General features: G+C 41.9%; 1 protein-coding gene across 1 annotated transcript in view; it reads right to left on the bottom strand.

The window, feature by feature from the left end:
* The window catches only part of slc24a4a (solute carrier family 24 member 4a), a 59,171-nt gene that overhangs the window by 10,457 nt on the left and 32,143 nt on the right, over nucleotides 1-16,571 (bottom strand). Inside the window, exon 3 of the mRNA XM_070445133.1 lies at nucleotides 281-357. Within this exon, the coding sequence (XP_070301234.1) occupies nucleotides 281-357 (77 nt within the window). The remainder of the gene's footprint in view (nucleotides 1-280; nucleotides 358-16,571) is intronic.

Raw genomic sequence — 16,571 nt, 5'->3', positions numbered from 1 at the left:
TATTAAAAAAAAGGTCTATCACAGAGCCGCACCACTTTTCCACGGATGAAGACGTCAGGACTGAAGATAACATACTGCCTAGTAGTGCCTACGGACCAGTACATCACAGCAGGGTCATCTTTGTGTAAAGATATGTGTGCACGGATGGACACACATGTAAGCTAGAAACATGCACGCATACTGTATATGCACATACACACACATACACAGTCAACAACACATGCCTGGTTTACTGAACCACATGGTGTTAAACACACACACACACACATCAATCTCCTACCGCAAATATGTGCAGCAGGACAGCTCCTCTGGTGCGCTGGTAGGTGGTGAAGACATCCTCAGGGAACTCATTGATGGCTGAAAGAAAACAAAGACATCTCCAAAGTCATGGGTTGGTCTTACAACACCACAAATAGCGAAACAATAAATAAATACTGAATAAATAACTTGGGCATAAAATGGATCTGAAAAACAACAACAAGCAATCAACTTAATGTACCATTTTTTAGGACTATTTTGTCTGCAACAGTTCTGAATCAGGCATTTTTACACTTTATAGAGTTATCCAAAGATATTTGTGCTTTGATCACACTCAATGTCCTGCCTCAAAGAGCGAGAAGAGTCTGAAAGTCCTGCCTCTTCGAATCACACATTAGGAATGTGACCAAAATAGCTTTTTACCACCTGAGGAACATTGCCAAGGTGTGGCCGTTTCTCTCTCAGGCTGATACAGAGAGACTCATCCGTGCTTTTATTACAAGCAGGCTTGACTACTGTAATGCTCTCCTGTCTGGTCTACCCAAGAAAGCCATTGGTCAACTGCAAAACATACAGAATGCTGCAGCACGGGTACTGACCAAGACCAGACGGAGAGCACACATTACACTGGTTTTAAGTGTCTGCACTGGCTTGCCTGTGAGTTTTAGCATACATTTTAAGATTATTTTATTGGTTTTTAAATCAATCCATGTTTATGCACCCCAATACATGTCAGACACGCTTTTAAGTTATATACCCTGTAGGTCCCTCAGGTCCTCTGGCACTGGCCTTTTAACTATCCCAACGCCTAGGACCAAGTGGCATGGAGAAACAGCCTTTAGTTACTATGCCCCCAGCCTCTGGAATAGCCTGCCAGAGAACCTAACGGGCATGATACACTAGCACATGATGCCCTTTTATAAAAATTGCGATTTAGCAAGCTAGCTTTATGCTTTATGGGTGTTGTGGCATGAGTATGAAATTGTAATTCTGGTTGTTTAATGTTTTAGGGACTCCTGAAACAACCAGCAAACCAGGCTGTCATCTTGTAAACAGTGGATGTAAAGAATCTAGCTAGCTAAAGCATTTACTGCAAATTGAATGTACAATTTTGTAAGCTTGCCTTGCTGATATTTGCTACGCAATGGTGATAGATTAAATAACGTACCTAGCTATGTTCTTGCTTATTGTGCAGTGGAGGATAAAAATACCTGTATGCCTATGGATGTGTAGCTAGCTATCTAGCCGATGTGTATGCACCCAAACGTTTAGTATACATATTAGTTCACAACATAGCTATGAACCTCAGCTATCATAGCCAGTTGTATCAACTTCAAAACAGTCTGAATGACATTAATGCCTATGGATTGAGTACAATATAATATAACTTTGTGCCAAGGATGCAAGTCATATATACATGTAGTTATTACCATGCATGAGATCCCCACATTGTAGCCTGTACATGTAATATATTCACTGATCATGTACTCTACTTTGGCAAATAAAGGTGCAGTTCAGGTATGAATGTCTTTGAGATTATTTTTCAGTCATATCCATTACCAGGAGTATCACATTCCAGTCTTTGTATGATGCTGTGTCTGTAAACTCAGCAAAAAAAGAAACGTCCTCTCACTGTCAACTGCGTTTATTTTCAGCAAACTTAACATGTGTAAATATTTGTATGAACATAAGTTTCAACAACGGAGACATAAACTGAACAAGTTCCACAGACAAGTGATGAACAGAAATGGAATCATGTGTCCCTGAACAAAGGGGGGGTCAAAATCAAAAGTAACAGTCCGTATCTGGTGTGGCCACCAGCTCCATTAAGTATTGCAGTGCATCTCCTCCTCATGGACTGCACCAGATTTGCCAGTTCTTGCTGTGAGATGTTACCCTACTCTTCCACCAAGGCACCGGCAAGTTCTCTGACATTTCTGGGGGGAATGGCCCTAACCCTCACCCTCCGATCCAACAGGTCCCAGACGTGCTCAATGGGATTCAGATCCGGGCTCTTTGCTGGCCATGGCAGAACACTGACATTCCTGTCTTGCATGAAATCACGCACCGAACGAGCAGTATGGCTGGTGGGATTGTCATGCTGGAGGGTCATGTCAGGATGAGCCTGCAGAAAGGGTACCACATGAGGGAGGAGGTTGTCTTCCCTGTAATGCACAGCGTTGAGATTGCCTGCAATGACAACAAGCTCAGTCTGATGATGCTGTGACACACCGCCCCAGACCATGACGGACCCTCCACCTCCAAATCGATCCCGCTTCAGAGTACAGGCCTCGGTGTAACGCTCATTGATTCGACGATAAACGCGAATCCGACCATCACCCCTGGTGAGACAAAACTGCGACTCGTCAGTGAAGAGCACTTTTGCCAGTCCTGTCTGGTCCAGCAACGGTGGGTTTGTGCCCATAGGCGATGTTGTTGCCAGTGATGTCTGGTAAGGACCTGCCTTACAACATGGCCTACAAGCCCTCAGTCCAGCCTCTCTCAGCCTATTGCGGACAGTCTGAGCACTGATGGAGGGATTGTGCGTTCCTGGTGTAACTCGGGCAGTTGTTGTTGCCATCCTGTACCTATCCCGCAGGTGTGATGTTCGGATGTACCGATCCTGTGCAGCTGTTGTTAGACGTGGTCTGCCACTGCGAGGACGATCAGCTGTCCGTCCTGTCTCCCTGAAGCGCTGTATTAGGCATCTCACAGTACAGACATTGCAATTTATTGCCCTGGCCACATCTGTAGTCCTCATGCCTCCTTGCAGCATGCCTAAGGCATGTTCACACAGATGAGCAGGGATCCTGGGCATCTGTCTTTTGGTGTTTTTCAGAGTCAGTAGAAAGGCCTCTTTAGTGTCCTACGTTTTCATAACTGTGACCTTAATTGCCTACTGTCTGTAAGCTGTTAGTGGCTTAACAACCGTTCCACAGGTGCATGTTCATTAATTGTTTATGGTTCATTGAACAAGCATGGGAAACAGTGTTTAAACCCTTTACAATGAGGATCTGTGAAGTTATTTGGATTTTTATGAATTATCTTTGAAAGACAGGGTCCTGAAAAAGGGACGTTTCTTTTTTTGCTGAGTTTATGTATTACAATTATACACTTCAACAGTGTTTACCAATCTTGGTCCTGGGACATCAATGGTTACACATTGTAACTAATAGACAATAAACAGGATTTAACTAATTAAAGGCTGATTTGTAATTCATATATACAGAAATATAATTTTTTTAAACAGTACACTACACTTCCTACGCATCATGCAAATACTCTAAAACCGGTTCATCTCAATATCTAATGCCCCTCATCTGCATTGATCTGATAAACAGGATAGGTGTAGTATTTCATCAAATGAGAGACTTCATTTCATCCAGTAGAGAATGTGAAACACTTTATTGAAAGCAGTTCATTATCCAAGTGTTATGAAATACAAGCATTATAAATACTATAATTGTAATATTATAAATACAAGTTCAATCTGTACTTCAATGCACATCTGTTGTGCATTATAAAAACAGAGGAAGAAAGAGGAGGTGGCGAGAGAGGTGTAAAAGACAGAAAGGGAAAGAGGTAAGAACATAGGAGCAGGGAAGGCAGTATATGATTAATGAATCACAGTGCTACCCTAATATTCTCCCAGTTCATCACAATTACATAATAGTGTCTCTAGTCGGCCCGAAGGTTATCTTAAAAGCAGGTGAGGTGGCAATGATGGAACTGGGGGTTGGCATCCTCTCTCACATCAAAACATATCCGCAGACGAGAGACAGATGGAGAGAGATATAGCATGTTTAATTTTTTATTCTAACATTGTTAGTCATCATAATAATCAGGAGGTGAAATGCAAAACTGACCTTGGATCATTAACTCTGGGACTACTGCATCTCTATCTGTATTTCAATGTAAAGCATCTCTTTAATAATACTTCCTGTTGACCTGACCAAGTGACCTCTCACCTCTGATCATGCTGTGGCCTCTATGTAGCCAGTTTAGATGCGGGAGGGGTTCACTGACACAGCTGATATAACCTAGCGGATTTAGGGCGAAGAGGAGAGAGGGATGAAGTGAAGGAGAGAGACTTCTTGAGAGAATAAGAGTTAAAGGGACAGTGTTCAACAGGAATCTGTGTGTGTGGCCTCATCTGGTGTCCACACCACACTAAGTGTCTGCAAAGTACTTTATGCTGAAAAATATGAACAGACACACGAGGACAAACAATATAGCGTAGTTATAAAAATAATGAAGTGTCTTACTATTCTCCATGGTTGGCCCTCTTGCCTAAGGTGAAAGGAGCCACAGTTATACACCTGAGTCTGCTTACTGCACAGCACAATCAATCAATCAGATTGACACATGAGTGTGAAGGTGTGGGTTATAGGGTGTCTAATTGTTCTACATTTCTTCAATATGGGTGATTTAAAATAGCATGTTTTTTTTGTTTTTTTTACAGACATCACACCCTTACCTGAGAAGCAGAAATAAAAGGGAGAGAAACTGGGAATTGAATAACTGCAGTTGACATAGCTAAGTAAATGGAAGAATACTCTTATTGCAATGTGAATGGCTCTTAAAATAGACTTTGGTTGTGCATAGTGTAGTCTATGGTGTTGCCAGGGAACAGCACCCTCTTTGAAGAAGTAGGGGGTGAAGATCTCCTGCACACGGATTGCCTCTTGCTGTGTTGTTGGACCCCATCCTTGAAACATCCTGCAGAGCAGCAGACTTCTCCTCTGGCACACGGTGACGAGCTGCAGATCCCCTCCTGGTCCTCGTGTCCATCCTCATGAAGTTATGCAGGACACAGGTAGACTTCACACACCTGAATTCCTCCAGGAGGCAGTCCCAGATGYCCCTGGTCACCCAACCTTGCAGTGCCCTACATGTTAATTGTAGGCAATCGCTTTGAAGGAATCTCCAGTTGCAAGGTATCTGTAGGAATATGAAAGACAATGTAATTATTCACTTTTACATCACCAGGTCATTGTGGATTACTAAAGTATAATATCCCTGATAACAAATCATGATAAAATTGGATTGATAGATGCATGGGCACACACGTGCATGTGTAGCATGTGACAACAGCAGGATCATATCAAGGATAGCATCACAAATGAATACATAAATACCACTTGAAGCTTGATGATGAGTTGATCATTTGAATCAGCTGTGTCAAAAAAAAAAAAAAGTAAAAAAAAACAATGTGTACCCCTTTAAGTCCCCAGGACCAGGACTGAGAACCACTGCTCTTCATTGGGATCTCTTCATATGTAGACAGGCTTTCATAGCTCTCCTTATCTGAGGACAGAAAACCTCAAGAAACAGACTTCATTATAGTCAAATTACACCGCACTGAATATTATGTTACTATTACCTCCATCCTCACTTCTAGGGACAGGAACTACACAAAAATACCTGCCCTATCCAGAATAGTCTACTCTCTCACTGACAGTTGAGGCTGCTATCCTTTCACCCTCCTCCATGGCTGTTAGCTAGCTACCTACAAATGCATTTGGAGTTAGTTTTTTACAGTGATAAAAACACCAAGATAGCTAGCTAATATGAAGTTAGGTAGATGGTGATATTTCATTCACTTAGCTAGCTAACGTTATCTATACAGTATATGTGAAGTTGGCTAGATAGATAGCTAGCCAACTAGCTAGCTCATTTAGCAGCTCATTTGAGTTAGCCTGCACTGTAGCTAGTTAGCTAATAATACATTGTTTTTTTACATTTTCAAAATGTATTTACTTACTTGAATAGGTTCTCCCAGCCATGTGGACAATTGGAAACAGGGCAGCAAAGTTTGTTTGTCACCAGAACGTTTTAGAGGATATTACTATTGAACTATGTACCCATTTAATAACCAGACTTTCATACAAACTTGCTATGCTGAATTCTTGATGGACAATCGAACATGCTGCCATATGCTGCCAGCACGCCCACACCCACAAGCGAGTCACAATGAGCAGCCTAAGCGGCACGCGGAAATTTCCCGCATCTAGTGTACATTCACCATAAGGGGGGGCCGAAACTGTGGACATATTTAAAAGGAATCTTAAAACACACCTTTTTAGCTCTGCTATTCCTTAGCATGCTTTTTAGTATTGAAGTTTTTATTGTTATTATTTCGTTTTTTATCCTCTGATGTTTGTTGTGTAGTAAATATTTTATTTGCATTGTGTTTTATGCATGTTTATTTTCCTGTGAAATGCATTGTGTTGCAGCAATGTCTGAAATGTGCTAAGCTTGATTGGATTTGATTTGACAGGGTGAATTTGAGTCTTAACCTGCATCAAAGAGTTTAGGTGAGTCTCAGTGCTTTACCCCCAGAAAAGGCTGGAATAGCTCGAGCTGTGTGGGTGAGTCTGACTCCTGCCTTTACAGCTGTGTGGGTGAGTCTGACTCCTGCCTCTAGAGCTGTGTGGGTGAGTCTCAGTCCTGCCTCTAGAGCTGTGCGGGTGAGTCTGACTCCTGCCTCTAGAGCTGTGTGGGTGAGTCTGACTCCTGCCTCTAGAGCTGTGTTAGGGAGTCTGACTCCTGCCTCTAGAGCTGTGTTAAGGAGTCTGACTCCTGCCTCTAGAGCTGTGTTAGGGAGTCTGACTCCTGCCTCTAGAGCTGTGTTAGGGAGTCTGACTCCTGCCTCTAGAGCTGTGTTAGGGAGTCTGACTCCTGCCTCTAGANCTGTGTGGGCGAGTCTGACTCCTGCCTCTAGAGCTGTGTGGGCGAGTCTGACTCCTGCCTCTAGAGCTGTGTGGGTGAGTCTGACTCCTGCCTGTAGATCTGTGTGGGCGAGTCTGACTCCTGCCTCTAGAGCTGTGTGGGCGAGTCTGACTCCTGCCTGTAGATCTGTGTGGGTGAGAGCCATGCTTCACCACAGGGTGATCTCCCTCAGGAGCTGTGAGCGGTGCTAGGTTAGGCTCTGTTGCCCAAACGGCCCATCTGTTCCTTGATCGGATCAGTGGCCTCTTCGGCCCCCAGTCTCCTGAGACACAGAGACCCAGCGAGGTCCATGTGTCTCTCTGCAACCTCTCCAACCAATGACGTCATTAACTTTGTCACCATTCTCTCTCTCTCTCTTAAAGACATAGTAAGTACATTTTCCTTAATGATGAAGTTATCAGCAAAGTCAGTGCTAGTAGGATAAGACAAGTGTGCGTATTAGTGCAAACAAGTTTGTATCTCTCTCTCTTTCTCTCTCTCTCTCTCTCCACATCATCCATAACTGGCATCTCTCTTTCTTTCTCTCTCTCTCCCTCTCCACATCATCCATAACTGGCATCTCTCTTTCTTTCTCTCTCTCTCCCTCTCCACATCATCCATAACTGGCATCTCTCTCTTTCTCTCTCCCTCTCCACATCATCCATAACTGGCATCTCTCTCTGGTGGGTTGGACAGAAGCCCACTAGACACAAGATGCCCACCAGGGATACAGAAGGGAGACATACAGTTTGTGTGCACTCCCAACTCCAATCAAACCACACACACAATGTACAAATACACAGCTAATGGACAGACCTCGTCCTCAAAATATTCTAGGCTGATCAAAATAGTAGCAAATTAATATATCTGTAATTATCAAGTCATAGATAACACTTCAAATCGAAAGCTGCAATTCAAAATATTATACTGTACTGACTGAAAATACACTACAGTATATGTATTACAGTATATTAATTGTTCATTCTTGACTAATGTACATTATTATCAACAGTACAGTAGTATACTCTAGCATCAGATTCCATTGTAGCCATAGTGGCAGCAGTAGCAGCTTCCCTCCCAGAGGCATATAACAAATGGTGGGGACACTGTAGCCTTGATCACATTTTCAGCAGGCCCTCAGCAGCCGATACCTTCCCCCACTCTCCCCCACAACAGAGGACAGGCCTCAAGGTCACCTCCCGGGAAAGGAGAGAGGAAGGGAAAAGAGGAAGGGAAGGAGAGGGGAGGGGAGAGCATCTCTGTGAGCTAGAAGCTAGCTATCGTACAGCGTAGCGTCATCAGCAGCCCACTGCTCCAGTCCACAGAGCGCTCACACAGCATTTTACTGTCACACCACTAGCACTGTCTGCTAGCCTCACTGTGATTCAACCTGACAACCTATGCCATTTAGAGTCTGCTTTTTGATAGAGTGTGTTCAGAATTGTTATATAAGCTAGAGAGTTTAGCAGTTTGGATTTCCCATATCGACTACAGCGTATAATAAACAGATTCAGGTTGATAAATGTATTGAGAGTAGTTAGTAAATTAAGTGTTTGTATAATAGCCTAATGCTTTGAGATCTGCCTTGGTTTTTTAACCTAAACATACAGTAGCAGTCAAAAGTTTGGACACTGTCACGGATCCCCGCGGTACTGCTGCTCATTCCGTTCACCAGCTCCGGAGGTCTACATCACCGGCCTTCTTGGTGTCACTGAACTGGATCATCACCACCAAACCCGGACTGTCTTGTCTCTATATGCACACCTGATTCCCATTCCCCCTGATTAGTATGTGTATATATGTGCCCTCTGTTCCCCATTGTCCTTGTCCTATGTCCGTTGGTCTTGTGAGTACCTGCTCTCTGTTTTATTCGGTTTGTGTTACTACGTGTATTTTTGTGCACTTGTTATTACGGGTCTCGTACAATGAATTATTTAGGGGTTTACACCTCGCTCTTTTGTTTTGGGTAAAGATTTCTTTTTAACTATTACGTATTCCTGCGCCTGTCTCCCATCCTTATGCAATGTGAAAAACACACCTACTCATTCAAGAGTTTCTTTATTCTTACTATTTTCTACATTGTAGAATAATAGTGAAGACATCAAAACTATGAAATAACACATGGAATTATTTAGGAACCAAAAAAGTGTTAAACATATCTAAATATATTTTACACTTTCGATTCTTTAAAGTAGCCACCCTTTGCCTTGATGATAGCTTAGCACACTCTTGTCATTCTCTCAACCAGCTTCATGAGGTAGTCACCTCCCCGCTGAAAAAGTTTGAAAACCACTGCCCTAATTGTGGAGGTGCTGTGTGGGACAACTATGCTACCAGCTACTGTGTGTGTAACTTTTTGTGTCAGTGTGAAAATGGATCTGAAGGAGGCCTTGGGGATGCATCTCCCACACGTCCATTGGCCTGCTGTGTGCATGCAGAACGAAAATAAGGACTTGGGGTTCTGTGACTTCAACAACGCTGTCACCGAGCAGTTCACCCCGAAGGACAGATGAATGGACTAAGGTAGGCCTAAATGCATTTTCCTTTGCAATTTGCAGGTTGGGCTTCTGTTGAATGAACATGAGAATAGACAACATCCCTTTGATGCATTTGATTTATCAAGCTAGAATAGTTTTTTTTTACGTTTTGAACTGCATTTTTCAGTCATTTCAATTGTTGATATCAACATTTTGTTAGAAGCTTTTTTGTCATATACTGTATGTGTGCGTAATAATATGTCACATAATAATATTATTATGTGTGTGTTTGCGTGTGCCACGTGCGGTGCATTGGAAGAATTCTAAATCCATTGTGAAAGACTATGGAGTTTTCTTTGCAAACTATTTGGATGAAATGTGCCCATATTGGTCTTTTAGTGCCACCTATTGGTTGTTACTGTGGATGCTACATCAAGCTGAGCTGAGTTGAGTAGTGTGTCATTTTGTCGGATGATATGAAATATGCCACCATTGTAGGCTATCGCTTGTGTATCTTGGCTACATTGGTATTTACATTTGGTGAAAATTATTTTTCAATTTCAGTTAATAGCCTATGCCACTCTCGTTGTTGAAGCTATCTGTTGTATGGTGAACTTAGGCTTCATCAAGGTTTATTTGTGAGTAAATCTGGCTTTGATAATTGCCTGAGCCTACCCAGCCACTGACCTCACTGCACGTCACTGGCCCTGACCTCCAGGGTGACCCCATTGATTTTATTAGTCACTCTTATTCAGATATCATATGAACGTGACATAAGTCATGGCAAAATGTGTAGAACGGTGGGAAATTAGCTTTAAAACTGCAAAATTCTCTCTTCACACCACTGGCAAGAAGGGGCGCACTAACATATTTTGTCTGTGAGGTGGGGGGGCCCCCAAACCAAATCTTGCTTAAAGCCCCAAAAGGCTAGAGGCGCTTCTGCCTCTCTTTAGCACTCCCCTTACCCGGATCCTCCAGGATGCTCCTGCCTCCATCTGACAGGTGCTCCATTAAAAGAAACCCAACCAGCAGTGATCAATAATTGAAAACAACACCATTACTCTCTCTGTAGTAGACAACAGCCAGACAGCACATTCAGCTAGTTAGTGTCTTACAACAACAAATGTAAAAAGACAAACATGCAATCAAGAAGTTAGGTTAGGACACAGTCATGTGTGTGTGTGTGTGTGTGTGTGTGTGTGTGTGTGTGTGTGTGTGTGTGTGTGTGTGTGTGTGTGTAAATGTGTGTGTGAGCACATGTGCAAATACAGTCACCTCCAAAATGATTGGCATCCTTGATAAAGATTAGCAAAAAAGACTGTATAAAATAAATAAGACCATAGCACCCGGTTCCAATCCAAGTGTCAATGCCTTTTAGCATACTCCAGTCATTTACATTTGTTGGTTACTCTTAATAAAGGCTTTTTTAATAGCAACACTTACAAATAACCTATTGGCATGGAGGTGGCGTCTAATTGTAGATATGGACCCTTGGTGACCCCAATATGCGACCAAGTTCTGTAATTCTCCAACTGTGGCCCTTGGACTCTTTCTTGGCCTCTCAAACCACCTGTCTCACTGTAGGTGGCGACAAAATACATTTGCATCCTTTACCAGGCAAGTTTGTCACTATTCCAGTGGGTTTAACCCCTTTAGTTGACAGAGCTAGAGCGGTGTTTGTCAGACCATAACACATCCCTAAATCGGTCTTCTCACAAAATCATCTGTAGCATCCGAACAGTTTATTATGACTCCTCTATGGTAAGATGAGACTCTCACAAACAGTGGTGTTCTCCGTTTTGATCTACAACCCCAACAAGCGTCTTGAGACTTGTCTGGAGTCTGTACAGCCGATCTGCCAACTTCTGTCTGTAAGACACTTCTGTGAGACTCTCACGAACATGTACAGAACCAGTCAAAATTTTGGACACACCTACACGTTCAAGGGTTTTTCTTTATTTTAATATTTTCTACAATGTAGAATAATACTGAAGACCTCAAAACTATGAAATAACACATATGGAATCATGTAGTAACCAAAAAAGTGTTAATAAAAATATATTTTCTATTTGGAATTCTTCAAAATAGCCACCCTTTGCCTTGATGACAGCTTTGCACATTCTTGTCATTCTCTCAACCAGCTTCATGAGGTAGTCACCTGAAATGCATTTCAATTAACAGGTGTGCCTTGTTAAAAGTTAATTTGTGGAATTTCTTCCCTTGATGTGTTGGAGCCAATCAATTATGTTGTGACAAGGTAGGGGTATACAGAAGATAGCCCTATTTGGTAAAAGTCCAAGTCCATATTATGGCAAGAACAGCACAAATAAGCAACGCGAAATGACAGTCAATCATTACTTTAAGACATGAAGGTCAGTCAATCTGGAAAATGTCAAGAACTTCCAAAGTTTCTTCAAGTGCAGTCACAAAAAACATGAAGCGCTATGATGAAACTGGCTCTCATGAGGACCGCCACAGGAAAGGAAGACTCAGAGTTACCTCTGCTGCAAAGGATAAGTTCATTAGAGTTAACTGCACCTCAGATTGCAGCCCAAATAAATGCTTCACAGAGTTCAAGTAACAGACACTTCTCAACATCAACTGTTCAGAAGAGACTGCGTGAATCAGACCTTCATGGTCGAATTGCTGCAAAGAAACCACTACTAAAAAGGACACCAATAAGAAGAAGAGACTTGCTTGGGCCAAGAAACACGAGCGGTGGACCAGTGGAAATCTGTCCTTTGGTCTGATGAGTCCAAATGTGAGATTTTTGGTTACAACTGCTTTCTTTGTGAGATGCAGAGTAGGTGAACGGATGATCTTCGCATGTGTGGTTCCCACCGTGCAGCATGGACGATGTGTAAAGGTGCTGTGCTGGTGACATTCAAGGGACACTTAACCAGGATGGCTACCACAGCATTCTGCAGCAATACGCCATCCAATCTGGTTTGAGCTTAGTGTGGCTATCATTTGTTTTTCAACAGGACAATGACCCAACACACCTCCAGGCTGTGTAAGGGCTATTTGACCAAGAAGGAGAGTGATGGAGTGCTGCATCAGATGACCTGTCTCCACAATCACACGACCTCAACCCAATTGAGATGGTTTGGGAAGAGTTGGACCGCAGAGTGAAGGAAAAGCAGACAACAAGTGCTCAGCATATTTGGGAACTCCTTCAAGATTGTTGGAAAAGCATTCCAGTTGAAGCTGGTTGAGAGAATGCCAAGAGTGTGCGAAGTTGTCATCAAGGCATAGGGTGACTACTTTTTAAAATGTATTATTTTTTTATATTTTATTTAACCTTTATTTAACCAGGAAGGGCTCATTGGGATTTAAAATCTATTTTTCAAGAGCGTTCTGGCCAAGATAGGCAGCACCAAGTCATTACAAAAATGACAGACAAACAACATGAAAAACTACAAGTAATCTAGTAAAATCCATAGAATTCACAAGAGTATAACAAAATCAAAAATAGCAAATTAAAAACATTGACAGGTCAGGGAATCAGTCTTAAAATCATTCATCAGTGATTTAAAAATACCAATCGGAACAAGTTCTTCCAGTTTAAAAGTATTTTGTAAGGCGTTTCAAGACGATGGCGCAGAGTACATAAAAGCCCTTTTACGGAATTCAGTTTGGACATTTGGAACAGTTAGCAGGATAAAGTCCAGCGAARGAAGAGAGTACCCACCACATTTCTGAACAATAAAAATGCCCAAATAAAAAGGTAGTAAACCCAAAATGGCTTTGWAAATAAAAGTATACCAGTGACTGACCCTACGAGTGACTAGAGAAGGCCAGCCAACCCTGGTATACAAAGTGCAGTGGTGCGTAAGGGTTTTGCAGTTTAAAATAAATGTCAAAGTGCCATCGTAAAGGCTGTCAATTGATCTCAAACACTGAGCGGAAGCATTCATATATAAAATATCCCCATAGTCTAGTAAAGGCAAAAATGTAGCTGATACTAGCCTCCTGCTGGCTTCAAAAGAAAAATAGGCCTTATTCCTAAAATAAAATCCCAATTTCAGGTTCATTTTTTTGTAAGTTGTTGAATATGCAATTTAAAAGAGAGGCCGTCATCAATTAAAATTCCAAGATATTTATATAAGGTTACAGTCTCAATCTCATTGCCCTGACAGGTAATAATAGGTGAAAAGTTCAAAGGTGTATTACTTGCTTTAGAAAACACCATTAGTTTAGTTTTGTCAGTATTGAGGATAAGCCTCAACTGACACAAGGTATGTTGAACAGTATAAAAAGCAGTTTGCAAGTTCTGGAAAGCTTTAGTAAGTGACGAGGCACAACAGTAAATAACAGTATCATCAGCATAAAAATGAAGTTGTGCATTTTGGAAATTTTTGTCTAAATTATTTATATAAATTGTGAATAAGAGAGGACCAAGTACAGAGCCTTCGGGCACACCATTACAGACAGGCAATTTAACAGACATGAGCCCATCAAATTGAGTGCACTGAGTTCTCAGACAGATAGTTAGCAAACCATGCAACTGCATGCTGTGAAAGACCTACACTCAACAATCTCTGCCTTAGTATAGCATGATCAACTGTATCAAAAGCCTTAGAGAGATCAACAAAAAGTGAGACACAGTGCTGTTTTTTGTCAAGGGCTTCAGTGATATAATTTAAAACCTTCATGGCTGCTGTAATTGTGCTATGCTTCTTTCTGAAGCCCGATTGGTACATTGATAAAATAGAGTTAGTGTATACACTATTTTAACTGTTCACTCACAAGGGTTTCAAGTATTTTCACCAGGGGTGACAGCTTTGAGATTGGCCTATAATTATTTAAAAGAGTTGGGTCTCCCCCTTTTAAAAGTGGTAGGACAAATGCTGATTTCCAGATCTTTGGAATTTCATTACATTCCAGGGTTAGATTGAACAAATATAGAAGTGGTTCAGCTATGAAATCAGCTGCCAGATTTAAAAAGCAGGGATCCAGAAGATCAGGACCTTCAGGCTTTCTCTGATCTAAGGATTTCAGGGCTTTATGTACCACCTGCACTGAGAATGGCAAAAAGCTAAAAGTTTGACCAGCTCTCACTGGTTCAACCACACAGGATTGTACAAAGACAGAGGACACTGAATCAAACAGCCTACCAGATGATACAAAGTGCTCATTGAAACAATTCAGCATTTCAGTTTTGTCATATACAGCAACAACGTCCTTCAAAACACATGACGGTAATTCATTAACATCACTGTTTCCAGACATAGACTTAATAGCCTTCTACAACTTTCTAGGGTCATTCAGGTTATCAGTGGTAACAGACATAAAATATTCAGACTTGGCCTTCCTGAGAAGAAAATAACACTTGTTTCGTAACTGCCTAAAAAGAAGCCAATCAGCATCAGAACATGATTTCCTTGCTTTCGCCCAGGCTAGATTACGTTTGTGAATAATACAAGACAGCTCAGAAGAAAACCATGTATTATCCAGCCCTTTAACCCTGAACCTGCGGAATGGGGCATGTTTGTTTACTATTTGGGAAAAACCATCATGAAAGAATTTCCAGGCAGTTTCCACATCAGGGATAAGATCAATCTTGCTCCAGTCAAAATAAAACAAATCATGAAAGAAAGCCTGCTCAGAAAATGCATCACCGAGAGCAGAGGGGTGTCTAAACCAGCCAATCACAGTTATAGAGAGACCCTTTGAAACCTCAATATTCAAAGCAAGAAATTCCAACTGTTTACAAATAGTTTCAGACTTTGCCACACTTACAGGGAATTTAGTTTTTACATATATAGCCACACCCCCACCTTTCTTAACTCGATCAGGGCGATACACATTGTAACCACTTATACAAATATCCTTATCAAAAACAGACTTGCTGAGCCAGGTTTCAGAAAACACAATTACATCAGCATCAGTTGATTTAGCCCAAATCCTAACCCTATCAATTTTTGACAACAGTAAAATAGTGAGGTGAGATAAAGGAGGTGAAGGCAAACAAATATATGTATAATAAAATAAAATAAATAAAAAATATAAAAGGCCATGGAGGTGAAGTGAATACAACACAGCAAGTAAATAAAACTAAAAAAAAACCTGGAATGGTTGGTTGCAGCGGAAGAAAGTGCAAAGTAGAGACAGAAATAATGGGGTGCAAAGGAGCAAATAATTAATAAAATAAATACAGTAGGTAAAGAGGTAGTTGTTTGGGCTAAATTGTAGATGGTTATGTACAGGTGCAGTAATCTATCAGCTGCTCTGACAGCTGGTGCTTAAAGCTAGTGAGGGAGATAGGTGTTTCCAATTCAGAGATTTTTGTAGTTCGTCCAGTCATGCAGCAGAGAACTGGAAGGAGAGGCGTCCAAAGGAAAGAATTGGTTTTGGGGGTGACTAGAGAGATATACCTGCGGAGCGCGTGCTACAGATAGGTGCTGCTATGGTGACCAGCGAGCAGAGATAAGGGGGGACTTTACCTAGCAGGGTCTTGTAGATGACCTGGAACCAGTGGGTTTGGCGACGAGTATGAAGCGAGGGCCAGCCAACGAGAGTGTACAGGTCGCAGTGGTGGGTAGTATATGGGGCTTTGGTGACACAAACGGATGGCACTGTGATAGACTGATCCAATTTATTGAGTAGGGTTTTGGAGGCTAATTTGTAAATGACATCACCGAAGTCGAGGATTGGTAGGATGGTCAGTTTACAAGGGTATGTTTTGGCAGCGTGAGTAAAGGATGCTTTGTTGCGGGAATAGAAGCCAATTCTAGATTTGACTTTGGATTGGAGATGTTTGATGTGAGTCTGGAAGGAGGATTTACAGTCTAACCAGACACCTAGGTATTTGTAGTTGTCCACATATTCTAAGTCAGAACCGTCCAAAGTAGTGATGTTGACAGGCGGGCAGGGGCAGGCAGCGATCGGTTGAAGAGCATGCATTTGTTTTACTTGTATTTAAGAGCAGTTGGAGGCACGGAAGGAGAGTTGTATGGCATTGAAGCTCGCCTGGAGAGTTGTTAACACAGTGTCAAAGAAGGGCCAGAAGTATACAGAATAGTGTCGTCTGCGTAGAGGTGGATCAGAGAATCACCAGCAGCAAGAGCGACATCATTGATGTATACAGAAAAGAGAGTCGGTCCAAGAATTGAACCCTGTGCA

Source organism: Salvelinus sp. IW2-2015, linkage group LG9, assembly GCF_002910315.2.
Source record: "Salvelinus sp. IW2-2015 linkage group LG9, ASM291031v2, whole genome shotgun sequence".
Classification (NCBI taxonomy): Eukaryota; Metazoa; Chordata; class Actinopteri; order Salmoniformes; family Salmonidae; genus Salvelinus; species Salvelinus sp. IW2-2015.
Note: the sequence above shows the minus strand (reverse complement) of the source record. Positions and strands in the feature narration are given on the sequence as shown.